Genomic DNA, 16,562 nt, shown 5'->3' on the forward strand with positions numbered 1-16,562 from the left:
GCTTGTTAATAAGATTTTACTGTCTTCTTCGTTTTATGGACATATTTTTTCTTTCTTGTATATATGTATGTTGATTATTTTTGTTAAACAGCAAAATAAATGAAACACAAAAAAAAAAAAGTTGTACTTTAAAAGTGTACACAATATTCCAGTAAAAAGAAATTCTGAAGACGTTATTATTGAAAGAACTATTTAAGCGTAAAGATTCATGAACATTTTGTCTTCTATGAATGACAATAAAATATTCTTTATTGATAAAGTGAGATTTAGTTTTTCCAAGAAAATTAGAAGGATACGTTCTTTAGCTAGAAAGAGGGTATCGCAAACACCAATATACGGGCAAAAGATATTTTAATCTGTTGTGCTATGAACAAAAATGGAATTTTGAAATATGAAACATTTTATATTTTATTTGTCAGGTGTCAGCAACATAGTTTAAGTAGAGAGCCATTTTTCCTTAAATAATTAAAAAAAAAGTTACCGAGAGATGTCAGTATAAAAAGCTGAATTTATTATCAAAAACTTATTATTTTATGATATTTAATGATATCTAAATGTCTTTTATACTTATTTTTGCATATGTTATATATATGCAAAATAAATATAAAATATATATAAGTATATATATATAAATATATATATATATATATATATATATATATATATATATATATATATTTATATATATATATATATATATATATATTACATATTTACATAAAGTAAATAACTAACTAAAGCTAACAATTTAATAAAATTGAACAACAAAATTGGTGAGATTTTGTAAGTGAAATGATTCGCAGATTTGTTTTATCATAAATGGAGGTCTTTAATTTTAAACAACTTTCAAGGTTAATTTTAAACAACTTTCAAGGCTAATTTTAAACAACTTTCAAGGTTAATTTTAAACAACTTTCAAGGTTAATTTTAAACAACTTTCAAGGTTAATTTTAAACAACTTTCAAGGTTAATTTTAAACAACTTTCAAGGTTAATTTTAAACAACTTTCAAGGTTAATTTTAAACAACTTTCAAGGTTAATTTTAAACAACTTTTAACAAGTTGGTTGTTACTCCCGAAAGACTATCCCACTTTTAAAATTTATTTCTTTGCTATTTAAAATAAATGGATGTGTCAAATTTTACAAATCAACTTTTTTGCTTTCTGAACATTGTTAAACGATTGGCGAAATAATCTTTCATTTTTTCGATAGCAGCAAAAAAAAAAAACTTAGTTTCAAAAATATTTCCTGCATTTCAATGTTTTTTAAACGGAAGAAATGATTTAAATTTTGATTACTAATATCTTAAAATAGGACAGATATTTGAATTTCAAAAGTTGCTTTATTTTCTAAGGTCAAAAGTGCAGTACTGTCTCGTTCTTGCAATATCTTATTGAGATTGTTAAGATAAGCTGTCATAACCCAAAATAAAAAATTCGTAATTAATTGCTATCGTTAAACTCCAGGCATTCGAAAGGTTTTGATGACAAAAACTGTTTTAATATCGATCCAGTGTCCAAAACGTTTAAGAACTATATAAATAACGGACATTTTTTATAGAAAAACAGATCAGAAAATCTTTTATTAACTTTATAAAGTAATAAACGAAACTCGCAAAGATTTAGGGTAGAGCGGGGCATATAGGGCATTAAAAAAACAAATGCTAGTTGCGGATGAACTAATCATAGTCAACACCGTTTTTTATAAATTTCCAAAATTTCATTGATTTAAGAAAATAAAAAAACAAAAAAAATTATTTTCAAATAAGTTACGACAACCAAAGAAACTCTAGACTAGTAAAACTTTTACATTTTGCAGGTGGGTGGAGCAAAGTGGGTGGAGCAAAACTTTTACATTTTGCAAGTGGGTGGAGCAAAGTGGGTGGAGCAAAACATTTACATTTTGCAAGTGGGTGAAGCAAAACGGGACAGATAAAAAGCAGCAGTTATTCGTCATTTGTAAAGCTTTAAAATGATGTAAAATTAAAGCTATCGTCTAAATATGTTCAGACATTAAACTCTCATAAAGGTAACATTCTCATTGAAACTAAATGCCCTTACACCCATACACCACAAAAAAGAAATAACAGCTAAAATAAATTTTTTTGTCTGTGTGTACCTCCGTTCTACTGTAACCTATATATATAATACCTCCGCTATAATATAATACTTACTCCGTATTATATTATATTTCCTTTTATATCTATTTATATTTTCTATTTTCTGATATTTTATACACCATCACAAAATGGAAGTAACATATTCAATTATATAAATAACTTGTTGTGCAAATTTGCCCCATAAAAGTCATTTTACTAAAATTAATGCTATTCAAAAAGTTCAACTTCAAATTTTTTAAAACAAGATTCTAAAAGAGGATAAAAAATACTGTCTGAAAAATATAAACTTTTTATAAATAAAGCAACTTCGCAATAGTTCAAGATAAACCTTTAGTCGTTGTGTTGCTTAAGAATATACGCAAATTTTGTTTTTCGCAAACTTATTGATGTATTTTGGTACTCTTAATGCATTTTGGTAATTCTAAAATAATTTTCTTTCTAATTTTTTTTTTAATTTTCTAAATTTCTAAAATTAAATTCTTTTAAGATATTAAAGCACAATAATTTAAAATGTTTTATCAAAGAAAAAAAATATAAGGCTTCAGGCATAACTGTCCCGTTATGCCCCACTGCCCCGATATGCCCCGCCCTACCCTAATGAGTTTATTAGTTTTTGAAGAAAATCTTTAAAGGAATCTTGAAGAAAAAAATTAAAGTGTTGTTTAAAAAATGAGTTACGTCACAGTCTAACTTATTTAAATTAATTTCCAGTCCTAATCTAACAATATTGTTTTTGCACTGATTCTGTTTAAGCATAACATTCAAAAATTAATTGTTTTTAAATAGATTGTTGAAAATTTTGCAAACGAACTTTTGTTCTTACACTTTTACAGAACTACGTGTTTGAGCAATAGGGGAGACCGGGGCTAGGTGGCCGCAGGGGTAAGTAGACGAACTACGTTTATCTTCAGAGCCTTTCATCAGAAAGTGACAAAAGTTATCCAGAATCTTCCTAATTGACCATTTTATCATTCACTATAGTATTGTCAGGATTCGCGCATGCACATGGGAGATACTAAGATTTACATGTTTTTTGGACAAAAACGTCAAAAACGACAAAAGCTTTTGGAGCATCGCTTCGGAACATCGCTTTCTTTTTACTTTATAAAGAAAATAGTTAGTCGTATGAAAAAAGAATTGTTGTAAAAGTTCCAGTCACAATTGGTTTACTATATCGTGTCAGACTTTTTTCAAAGTTGCCGTTTTTCATAATCTATAGACTATTTATCGAAAAAAAGGCTTTTGGGGAAAGTTGGCAAAATTTTCACGGGGTAAGTTGGCTCAGGCATTAACTATGGAAAAAAATATATATATTTTTATAAAATTATTTTTTTTATTTTAGACAATATTGAAAAAAATTATTTTACCAAAATAAAATAAAAAAAACTTTTTTTGATTTTTTTTTTCACAGATAACAATTGGGATACTGTTTTGGCTGTTATACGTACTAATATTTGGTACCAGCTAAAAGTAATATTAAATTTTTGGCTTAAAATTGCTGCCAAAATAATAATAAAAGAATTTCTATTAATTTTGCACTTAATAGTGCAAAATTAGTAGAAATAATCATTTTTATAGTTTGCGCTAACTTACCTCGTGGTGGGGTAAGTTAACGCATTTTTTTTTTTAATTTTTGAGGGCCCGAATTTTGTTTTGTAAATGATTGCAAGTTTTATAAGTTATCCAAATTTATACTATTTGAGACTACACTTTAATATTTTCAAAAAAACGTGCTGTTAGGGCTAGAGACCTCATAGAGTAAAAACCGAGCCAACTAGCCCCGGATGTAGATGATAATCTTTTTTTTGACCAAAAAATAATTTCTTCCGAATTTAGTAAATACTTTGTATCTGTAGGACCAAACTTAGCTAAAAAATTTCAAACCCTAAAATATTAATAAAGGCAACATATGTATCTTAATTTTTTTGATTTGTCTTTTGAAGAATTTGAAAGCGATTGTAAATATTTAAAGTCAAATAAAGCAATTGGTCTTGATGATGTTAATGGAAATATTTTTATAAGCTGTTTTTACATTTTAAAAGACATAATTTCTCCAAATTTTTAAATGCTCTGTTAGTCAGGGAGTTTTTCCTGATGATTTAAAAATAGCAAAAATTGTTCCTATAAAGAAATTTAAACAAGGAGAAAAAACTAATGTAAAACGCTATCGTCCAATATCCATCCTTTCTGTTTGTTTTTTTTAATTTTAGAAAGAATTTTGTACAACAGAATATACAATCACCTTTAAGCAAACAAATTATCATACAGCATGCAATATGGATTCAAAAAAAATTATTCAATCGAGCATGCTGTTATTCAGCTTACAAGAAGTATATCATTTAATAATTCTAAATTTACTTAAAGAGCTTTCACCAATCAAAGTAATCAAATGGCAACGGGAAGAAGTGAGGCATAAATATTTATTTTTCTGTCCCATTTCACTCCAATGTAAACACTTTTTTAAGGTACAATTCAAAAATAGGGCTTCTAGCACATGCAGGGAAACAAAGCAATTTCTGCTAAATAGAGGGGAAGAAATTTTATTGTTCACATTAAATAACAGTATTTAGGCACCACTCCTAATTAGGAATTTCAGGCTGTCCCATTTCTCCCGCATCTCATTTATATATATATATATATATATATATATATATATATATATATATATATATATATATATATATATATATATATATATATATATATATATGTATATATATATATATATATATATATATATATATATAAATATATATGTATATACATATACATATATAAATATATATATATGTATATATATATATATATATATATATATATATATATATATATATATATATATATATATATATATATATATATATATATATATATATATATATATATATATATATATATGTATATACATAAATTAGTAAAAAACACTTATCTAAAAGAACATTTAGCACTCTATTTGTAAAATACACTAACATAATTTACATATGTATATATATATATATATATATATATATATTTATATATATGTATATATATATATATGTATATATATATATATATATATATATATATATATATATATATATATATATATATTATATATATATATATATATATAATAAATAAATAATAAATAAAAAATTGCGTACTTTATTTTAACTCTATGCAACTTCAAATCATTAAAAAAATTTAAAAAAATATTTTTACTATAATAAATTAAAGTTTTTATTTGTTTTAATAAAGTTAAAATATATGTAATTGAGACATGTGAAAGACTGCTGCTATTTAAGATGAAATAGTACGTGTTAGATATTCTTTGTTTTTACTTCTATATTCTCTCTCTTTAAATCCTATTGAAAATATGTCCCCTCCTCGTCACTACATCGTAACACTTTTGTAACAAGTCCCGCATGAGTCATTCATTACAAACCACTACACCCCCCCCCCACCTTCCCTAAAGCGTGACGTAATTTATAAACTTACATTTCTATTTTTTATTTTTAATAAGCGGTTATTTGCAATTACAATATTTTAAACTTATAACTTATAGTTTTTTAAAACTTTACTATGCTTAAAAACTAAAATATTATATTACCTAATTTAAAAAGAATCTTAATTACATTTTTTAATTAATAAAACTAGTTATTTACTTTAGAAAGAACCTAGCTGTTTTATTTTATATTAACTAAAGTATTTTCAGCGCAGTTGAAATTGATACACAGTCGAAATAAAATGCAACAGTGTCAAATCAAATGCAATATTGTCAAAAAGTAGTGATACAATTGACGAAATGAAATTATACATTGTCGAAATGAGGTTGAAACCCTGTATAATAACATTTTTGTGAAAATAAATTTAAAATTTGTAAATGAGATAAGTGGTTTTCTTTTTCTTTTTGTTATTAAATTAAAAGAGAAAACATGGCAAGTTCTTTTTTAAGTATTGCCTGTGGGGTTATGAACAATCTTTGTGATCACTTATCATGTAACATTAAATTAATATAACATTGTAACAATATTAACATATAACATTAGATAACATTGGAACAACTATTCAAGTGACGTTTAATAAATCACTCTTATTACATTACATTATTTTTGTAGACTTTAATTTTAAAACTTTGGATTCTAAAAAAAATATTTTTATTAGAATCATCATAAGTTTATTTAATTCTACTTTGTACATAATAACCCAAACGTAAATTATTTACGTTTTGTTTCTTTAGATTCTTAAAATGCAGTGAAAGCATATCTGTAAAGGTAAAAATTTCTTCGCTTTTTTAAAACATTTTTTCTTTTCTTTTTTGGTTGAATTGCTAATAAAGTATGTTTTTTTTTTAATTTTAGAGCAGGGATTATAAAGGTAATAATTTTTGCATTTTATTTGTGTTTTTTTACTTCTACATTGGAGAAAATAGAATTAGCCTCACCATGTACTGATCCAATATTTTGTAAATCTGAAAGCAAGTTTCTGCGGTGCATCTTTTGTATCCAAACGCATATAATTATTGTTACAAACAACAACTTTTTAGATTATAATATGCAGTGGTGTACACTGGATTTTTAGATGTTTGTGTTTTGACACTTACAGGCATTGTGCAAACTCCAAACTTTTGTATGTTTATGCTTATATCAAAAAAGAATGTTTTGCAAAGAATTAAGGTGATTGGAGCTTGGGAACAAAAAAACCCTAGTTTTTGGGCCCACCCAGCCCTTAACGTGGGAGCAACGAATTTATAAAATATTTTCTTCACTATTTTTATCTAAATTTATATTCATCAATAAATTTCAAATTTCATGCAATAATCTCTTATTTTTCAAAACTATGACCATATAAAGTTTTAACCCCCCTCAATTTTAGAGGGCTGTAAACATTGCAGGGTCATAAAAACTGAACACTAAGAGATTATTGCATGAAACTTGATTTAGATAAAAACAGTAAAGAAAATATTCTATAAACTCGTTTCTCCCACATTAAGGGCTGGGTGGGCCCAAAAATTAGGGGTTTTTTTGTTCCCAAGCTCCGATCACCCCAATTATTTGCAAAACATTCTTTTTTGATATAAGCATAAACATACAAAAGTTTGGAGTTTGCACGATGCCTTTAAATGTCAAAACTCAAACATCTAAAAATTTAGTGTACACCACTGATATGGTATAATTAAATTGCGGTACATTTGATAAAACCATAAAATGTATAATACTTGATATTTGCGGTAACAAATAGAATTAGCCTCATCAATAAATATTTTCAGTTTACTTGTATATTTTGATCTGGTGATACGTATTTGTGACTTAGTTTATTATTATTTGTAAGTTAAACAAAGACTGTGAAATCAATGCTTATAAAGTTTTTAACATTTGGTTTTTGATACTTGAATTTGAAATGGGACATGGTAAGCGTTTAACGAAGGAAGAATTAGCAGTAATCAAAGCATAAAAAGATACAGGCTTATCTAATCGGTAAACTGCAAAGAAAATTAAAAGAACTCCAAAAGTGGTTAATAATTACTTCAAGAATTGGCGTTAATTATGGAGCTTATAAGGAAAGTGGTGGCAATCGTAAAATTGATAATCGTACTAAACGAGTTATTGTACGTCATGCTGCTGCTCAGCACACGACTGCATCTCAAATTCGTAATGATTTACAATTAACTGTATCTGTTAAACGTGTGAGACAAACCTTACATGAAGATCCAAACACAGTTTGGAAAAAGCGTAAACCAAAACCAAAACTTACTGCTCGTCATAAAGAAGTTAGATTACAATTTGCAAAAGAACACATGTCTTGGCAGGAAGAGTGGCATCAAGTTGTCTTTAGTGATGAATATTAGTGATAGCTATTAATATTACTGGCACAATTTCTAAAAAAGAAAGAAACTCGGATGAGTCGTAACTTTGGTGGTGGAACTATTATGGTTTTGGGGGCTTTTTCCGTCGCTGGAAAGCTTCCACACGCATGGATTTCAACAAAAATGAATTCACAGGACTACATTGATTTATTAGAAATAAGTTTGCTTGAACATGGTGAGGAATTGATGGGTGAAAATTTCACTTTTCAACAAGATAATGATGCTATCCATAACTCAAAGCTTGCAAAAGCTTGGTTTAGAGAAAAAAATAATCATGTAATGGAATGACCCGCATCTAGTCCAAATCTTAACCCAATCGAAAATCTATGGGAAATAATTTCTAGAAAGGTTTATGAAAATGGTGAACAGTTTGAATCCACCTTGGAGCTGAAAACTCGTATCAGAGAAGCTTGGAATGAAGTATCTATAGAAACTATCCAAAATCTTTTGACTAGTATGTCAAGTCGCATATTTGAAGTCATTAAAAATTCAGGAAGCAATACTAAATATTAAATGAGAGTAAAAACAAAATATTTTCTGTATTTTATTGAATATAACGTAAATGAGGCTAATTCTAATTTCTCCACAAATTGAATGCTTTTAACTTTTTTTCCATTTCTAATCAATTAATCATACCAATTTAAAAACTATTTAATTGAAGTAGAAGATAATAAGAAATTAAGTAGATTTTATAATTGTTTCACTGCCTTTTTTGTTAAATTAAAACGAAAAAAAAAGGTGAGGCTAATTCTATTTTCTCTGCTGTATGACAGATTGAACACAAGGCCGACCCGAAGAGATCTTAAAGGAGGAAGGGGGGGATAGCGACGCAACGGTTTATTGCCGAGTAAGGCAATAAACCTTTAGTCAGTTGACGTTCAAACATGACATGCGTTGACAGTCCAAAAGTATCAGTTTACCCTTACGGTATACTAATACTTTTGAAGATTTTTAAAAGTTTAATAAGAGTTTTGTTTTTAGTTAGGTTTTCTTTTTTATTTAATATAAGCGTTTTAATAGTAAGTTTTTTTTACTTTAGCATCAAATTACAATACTTTTCTTAGATTTTTCGGCCCATGTTTTAAAATTATTCGGAGTCATTTAAAAAATTTTATAGTCATAAACTAGCCATAAACGCAGGGAGGGAGGGGAGGAGCGGAGGTTCATATAATTCTAGTCGTTAGTAAGTAAGTTAGTCATTTGTAAGTAAGTATTGAATTACAAACCGTTATTTTACGAAACATAAATGTATACGAGAAAATACAGCGTAAAGCTACCAAAACATATTTTTTCAATACAAATTAATATAAGCAATATAAAATGCGAAACTAAACGAAGAACTGAGTCTGGAGATTCGTGACGCTAATATATATGATCAGTTTTATTAGATCAGACAACAAAAGTTTTGTAAGATTGAAGTTCACAAGGATTAAGGAAAAATTATTTTTTGAACTAACTATTTTCAGAAGTTTGGATAAATATAATAGAAGACTAATAGAAGACTTTTATTAATTTATTTAACAAACATAAAAAATCTAAAAGAAAAGCATAATTAATTTATTTAAAAAACATAAAAAATCTGAAAATGCATATCAGATATATTGATATTATTATTTGACACATTGCACCGCAAAAACTAGAAAATGGAAAAACAATAGAAGTCTAAAAACATAAAAGATTAGTTGAAAAATGATTATGGGCGCCAGACCTCTGCAGAGAAAATTTTTTTGCATATTTTATAATGCATCTTATGTAATAAAAGATATTTCGTAATCTTTTTAATGCTTCAACTTTTCGTTACTTCTTTACTTAATGCTTTATTTTTTATTTGAATTTTGTTGCTCAGTTAATTTATGTTGTTGCTTTTGAAAATCTTTGCTTTGTTTTTTCTTATCTAATTGTAACTCGCTAGAAACAAAAAAATGTCTAAGATAACAAGATGTCTTGTCACCTTACCTGATTATCAAAGTATTAACGAGCTACAATCATAAGCGGTTATATGAAGACAGTTTTATATGTTTAATAATCATCTGTTTAGTAATAAAATATACTACATACTATATATTATACCTATCTCTATATACTAGTTATACAATATAATATACTATTATATATAATACAGGGTGATTTAATCAAAAGTATAAACTTTAAATTAACATAATTAATTTTTGATTGCAAATACATTACATGCGATAGTACATTTTAAAGCTCATTAAAAAAGAAATTTAATGTTAATAATTTCAAAAAAATTAAAATAACAGCATAGCCATGAGATACGATATTCAAAAACGCATATTTTTAACAAAAAAATTGGTCGAGTTGAAAAGCGTAAGTCTGGTTCAGAGAGCTTATAGAAGTAAATTTAAGAACATACCATGTCCAATGGCAACAGCTATCACAAAATTATCTAAAAAATTTGATACAACCGGAACAATACTTGATTTGCCACCAAAACCGAGGAATGAGCGAAACATTCGAATTAATGCCAGAAATAAGCTGAAAGTACTCTTCTTCGAAGATCCTACATTGTCGATCAGAAAAGCCTCAGTTGATGTAGAAATTTCATACAGCCTTTGCCGTGATATTCTTCTCAAAGATTTACAACTCAAACCGGATAAATACCAGAGTGCTCATCAACTATTGCCACTTGATTATGAAAAAAGGGTCATTTTTGCTCAATGGTGGCTGGACTTGGAAAAGGATGTTCACAAATGGTTGATCACTACAGATGAAGCCTATTTTTACCTTACTGAGTCGATCAACAAGCAAAATAACAGAATGTGGCTGAATGAGAGACCTGAGGATTGGATAGAGAAACCGTTGCACGATGCGAAAGTTTTGGTTTGGTGTGCCATTTCCTGCCGAAAAATCTACGGACCCTACTTTTTCGAAGGAACGGTAAATCAGCACAATTACCTGGATATGCTTAAAATTTTTTTCTGGCCTAAGCACTATAGAGTTGAGAGTCACAAAAAATACTACTTTCAACAAGATGGGGCTACTCCGCATACGGCTAATATGGTTCAAGAGTGGTTACAAAGTAAATTTGGGGAGAAATTCATTACCAAGCAACAATGGCCTCCACATAAAGTTTATACTTTTGATTAAATCACCCTGTACTAATTTTGATTAATTGACTAAATTTGATTAAATCACCCTGTACTAATAACATAGAAAGAAAAAACTGATTAGTAAAGTTTGTGCTTTAAATGATGTTTTGCTTTCTAATCTTACAAGTGATATGACTTTTTGAAATACTAATTTGACTGCAAGCAACCACTAATACCTTATAAGTTAACGAGCTACTACTAATAATTTAAGGTTAAACAGAAAGCAACCACTAATACTTTAGGAGTTAACGAGCAACTACTTATAATTTAGGGTTAAACAGAAACCAACCACTAAAGCTTTAGGAGTTAACGAGCTACTACTAATAATTTAGGGTTAAACAGAGAGCAACCACTAATACTTTAGGAGTTAACGAGTAACTGCTAATAATTTAGGGTTAAACAGAAAACAGTAAAGAGAGTTAAAGAGCAAGAAAACTACAAATAAAGACTACTGTAACAAAAGATATGAAAAATACTGTAACATCAATAATGAAATAAAAACTACTGTAACATCAATAAGGAAATTTGTGTAGATAAATATTTTTGAGTTAAGTTATCACTCATAGCTTGTTTGACTGATCTATTAGTTATCACAGACAAAGAAAAATTACGATCTTTAAACACGTAAAAGGCCCAACGCTGCGTTTAGAAAAACGCTGCGTTTAAAAAAAAAAAAATTACATGAAGTACCAACTTTATCAGTCTTCCCATATGCCTTTGATAAAGCATTACATACCAGATATTCAGAGAATTCACGCCCTTAATGGATTTTTAACCAAGTTGAAACGAATTTATCATAAAAAGCTTGTAATGGATTGAAAAAAGCTACATCCCAAATCAGAATATGCAATGAAATTGTATATTATATTTGAATTTAAATTTTTTTAAGCTAAAATATTAGTTTTTATTTTATAAGAAATCAATCTTACTCTTCTTTCAAAAGCACTAAAATCTAAAGATTTTAGTGCTTTTGAAAGTCGGCCAAAATTAGGACGAGGCCAGAAATAGGTCAGTTTAGGGATTGTTCATAAATTACGTAATGTTAATTAGCAGAAAACAAGCAATCCTTATTAAGCTGGTAACGAGCAGAAAACAAGCAACCACTATTAAATTGGTAATTAGTAGAAAACAAACTATTAAGTTCGCAATGAGCAGAAAACAAAGATTTAAGTTTATGGAGAAGAACTTTCAGATTTTATCGAAAGTTTTTGATATGTCCAGAGCAATACCCTTGGTATCTTCTTAAAAATATGCAGAATTATTTATAGGGTATACCGGGGTCAAAAGTAACAGGGGTCGGTAATTTAGTGTGAATTTAGATTATCTTTACCACGATTAAATAAAAAAAAATTATAGTGTCAAACGAAAATGAACCTACCGGGGTGGTTGTATCAATAAACGACACAAAATACCGGGGTCAATTGAACCGATACAACCGACCCCAGAATATCATTTTTAATATTTGTTATGGTTTATTTGCATTTGAACTGACAAAATAAATTTTTTTATTTTCGTAGTGGTTTGTACCTCTGTATTATACTTGTAGGTAACGAAGTATACAGGTTTCATATTTTAATTTTTTTAATATAATATTTGGTAAATGTTGACAAGAGCACAGAAAATGTCAAAAAAAACTTATTGAATACTAATTAAATTTATTGTTATAAAATAATATGGATTTTTTCTACTTCAGGATGCCCCGAAACCGCATAAAAAGAACACATAGGGGTAGCAAACCCTAATCTTCGTGCGAATCTGCCTACAATGATGTAGTCAAAGAGGGATTTTCTAATAGAAAAGCTGCACAAAAGCATGGTTTATGCTATGCGTCATTACAAAGGTATATATTAAAAAGAAAAACATAAAACGAACCTGTAAGTGTTGGTTACCAAGCATGGAACAAAGTTTTTACTGCTGACCACGAAATTTCTATGAAGAAATATATAATGAAGGCAGCTGATATATATTACGGATTTTCGACGCGGGAAATAAGAAGACTGGCATATGAAATGGCATCTATATATGAGCTCAATATGCCGTTACAGTGAAAAAATAATAAATGTGCAGGGGAAGATTGGTTCAGCGGTTTCATGAAACGATATCTGGAATTGTCAATAAGATGCGCCCAACCCACTAGCTTAGCAAGGGCTACAAGCTTCAATGAAGCAAATGTAAATTTATTCTTTGAAAATTACGAAAAGGTTCTAAACAATTTTGAACAAAAAGACATATACAACGTAGATGAAACTGGTGTCACGAAGGTACAGAAACCATGTAACGTTATCACGAAAAGAGGATCTCATCAGGTCGGCGCCTTAACTTCTGCCGAACGTGGATATCTGGGTTACCGTTGCATATGCAGTGAATGCTATTGGAAATTATATACCCACTATGTTTGTATTTCCACGGATTAGATATCAAGATCACTTTGTCAATGACGGTCCAATGGGAAGTATTGGCGCTGGCAACAGCAGTGGCTGGATGCAGGAAGATGAATTCCTAATATTTTTAAAGCACTTTCAAAAGTACACATCGTCATCAAAAGACAGAAAAATTCTCCTCCTTTTGGATAATCATTTGTCACATATTTTAATTCGGGCATTGGATTATTGTAGTGAAAATGGAATAGTAGTTTTATCTTTCCCACCTCATTGCTCACACAAATTGCAGCCTTTGGACCGTTCTGTAAATGGCCCATTCAAAAAAGCTGTTTACTACGCCAGCGATGCTTGGATGCGAAATAATCCAGGTAAAACCATGACTATACATGACATACCAACTATTGTTCAAACGGCTTTACCGATAGCATTCACGTCTATTATTATTCAAGCTTGGTTTAGGTGTACCGGTATTTATCCATATAATAGACAAGTTTTTACAGACTAAAATTTTGCTCCATCATTTGTTACGGACAGACCAATGCCAGAAGATAGACCAATTCTGGAAAACAGACCAGATACAGAAAACAGTCCATTGATAAACGATAGACAAATGTCAGAAGTGACACCATTGCCAGAAAACAGGCCACAAAATTTTGCAGATGATCCAATACCGTCCACGTCAATAGTTTTTAATCCTGAAAGCGTTCGCCCTTCTTGAAAACTCCACCTAGAAAGGAAAGCACAAGAGGAAAAAAGAAAATAAAGTCGGCTGTGTACACAGATACACCTGAAAAGGAAAAAATCAGAATGGAAAACCGTGAAAAAGTCATGAAAATGGATAAAAACAAAACAAAACATGCAGCTAAAAAAAAGAAAAGTAAGGAAAAATATAGCGATGACGATAGCAACGAATGTTTATGCTTAATTTGTTTGACACCTTTCTATAAAAGTAAACCTAACGAAAAGTGGGTTCAGTGCATGGACTGCAAAAATTGGGCACAAGAGGATTGTGCACATTAAATCAATTATTATGTTTGCAAAAATTGTGAATCTGAATAAAAGTTTGTTACATTATGTAATTTTGATGAGAAGTTCCTAAATATTTTCTATGTTATGGAATCATTGTGATTTATTTTTGTTTATTTAGTAGGCAATGTAGTAGAGCCAATTTCAATGTTAATCTTTATTCTTAAATCATAGGTTTCAATGTCATTTTTTGTTTTTGTAATTGAGTGTATATTTTCCTTTTTTGATATTTTTTGAAATATTGTTTTTCATTTGTAAATTTTTTGGATACAAAAATTCTTAAAAAGTTTAAGTGTCTGGTTTTTTTTTATTTTCTTCATAATACTTTTACACTTCGAAATATTTTTGTTAACTGTTAAGTGAAATAATTCACATTTATATATTGTTTAGAATCTATAGATTTTTTTCATTTGTTGAATTGTCATTTTTCATTTGTTGTATTGTAGGTATAAAAACATTATATATTGGACCTCGTTTGCTTTATTGTTCTATTAATAAAAAAGATTAGTCGAAAATGTGTCTTTAAGTGAATGTCCCTATGGAAAGACCAGTAATTCTTTAATAGCCTGCCGTGATATAATCGACCCCTAGAAGGGATTCAACCGCCGTGGGTTTCGGGACGGTGTATCACTTTCCCATTTTGTGAATTTTATTCTATTTCTCAGTTATTAATGTTTTGAAATCCGTTATATTACATTCATTTAATAGCTGAATATATTAGCTATACAGATACACTGTTGCTTTTTGTGTATGTTAAATAGTCTCTTGGTAATTTTGGCTCAAAGTTAAATTGATACATTCGACCCCGGTCTACCCTACCACTTGACATATATATGCTAGCCATAAGATAAATTTAGTTTTTTAAAAATTGCTACAAAATTAAAGTCTACTTTTGTCTGTTTGATACAATGATATATTAAAAATAACTTTATATATATATAAGTTATTTAAATAAGTTATTTTTGATATATCATTGGTTTGATATTAGATACACACGCTAAAAACCTGTTTCTAGTTGCATCTAATTAATTTTCACTTTCACTTTCACTTTCATTTTATTATGAGAGACTTTGAAAACAAATATAAAAGTTTTAATATTTGTTTGATTTTTATTTTATCTCTTGTCAAAATTTGGCGCAATTAGTTTCATCTTGTTTGATATTAACATTAAATCAGTCATAGTCATATCTCTAATCATGCACTTATGTTTAATCATGCGCTTATGTTTATTCATGCGCTTATGTTTAATCATGCGCTTATGTTTAAAAAACTTAATCATAACTACTCAATGAGGCCTTTTCTTTTTATAATTAAATATTAAAAGGACATTATTTTCTTTTTTTTTAAATTTAAATTTAGGATATTTAGGTTACATAAGTAAGAAGCCTATTATATAAATGTTTTTTATTTAACTATTTTGATAACTTATTACCTAAAAAACTAATTAACTAAATAGCTAAAAATTTAACTAGTATTTTGCTTATGCCTAATAACTTAATACATAACTTTAATGACTAATAAATTCTCATTACTATTTAATTACATTTAACCCTTGTCGAACGACTTTGACCGATCAATACTATTAGATTTTTCACCATTAAATTTGAATAAACTTGCATTGAATTAGAGTTTTGAAAAATCAAATTGAATTTTTTTTAAAGGTACTTAGTGAAATAGCAAGTAATACTTACCTTGGTTAACTGTAAGAAATCTCTCAGTTTGTACTCAATGACTCGAGTCTCCTTTGCATTTCAGTGTTCAAATGAAAAGCATTCGAAATGAAAATTTATTTAAAAAAAATGTTTATATAAATAATACAAAAACAATATAAATAATACTAAACCTAATAACTGAATTGTATTCTTAGAAATTTTTTAAAATCACTTTTTTAATTTATAAAGAACTAATAAATTAATTATAGTAAATGCAGTTGATAAAATTATATAAAATATTTATTTGACTAGACTTTTCTCATTCAGACAGTGAAAGACTAATCGATAAACTTTAAACAATGATTTATTACTTCATATAAAATAATAGTTTAGTCTTTATTCTATATATATAAAGCTGTGCATCAA

General features: G+C 28.2%; 2 protein-coding genes across 4 annotated transcripts in view; one reads left to right on the forward strand and one right to left on the reverse strand.

The window, feature by feature from the left end:
• Nucleotides 1-16,351, reverse strand: part of LOC136085714 (uncharacterized) — a 166,236-nt gene extending 149,885 nt beyond the window's left edge. The window contains exon 1 of one of the 3 annotated variants that reach the window (XM_065807038.1): nt 16,176-16,351. The gene's annotated coding sequence lies outside the window, so the exon portion shown is untranslated. The remainder of the gene's footprint in view (nt 1-16,175) is intronic. The other 2 variants (XM_065807040.1, XM_065807043.1) reach the window with 2 other exon arrangements.
• LOC136085724 (uncharacterized) lies at nt 13,469-13,963 on the forward strand. Its single transcript, XM_065807077.1, has one exon. The coding sequence runs from the start codon at nt 13,469-13,471 to the stop codon at nt 13,961-13,963; it is 495 nt and encodes a 164-aa protein (XP_065663149.1).
• Nucleotides 16,352-16,562: the final 211 nt, after the last annotated feature.

This window comes from Hydra vulgaris, chromosome 10 (genome assembly GCF_038396675.1).
Source record: "Hydra vulgaris chromosome 10, alternate assembly HydraT2T_AEP".
Taxonomy (NCBI): Eukaryota; Metazoa; Cnidaria; class Hydrozoa; order Anthoathecata; family Hydridae; genus Hydra; species Hydra vulgaris.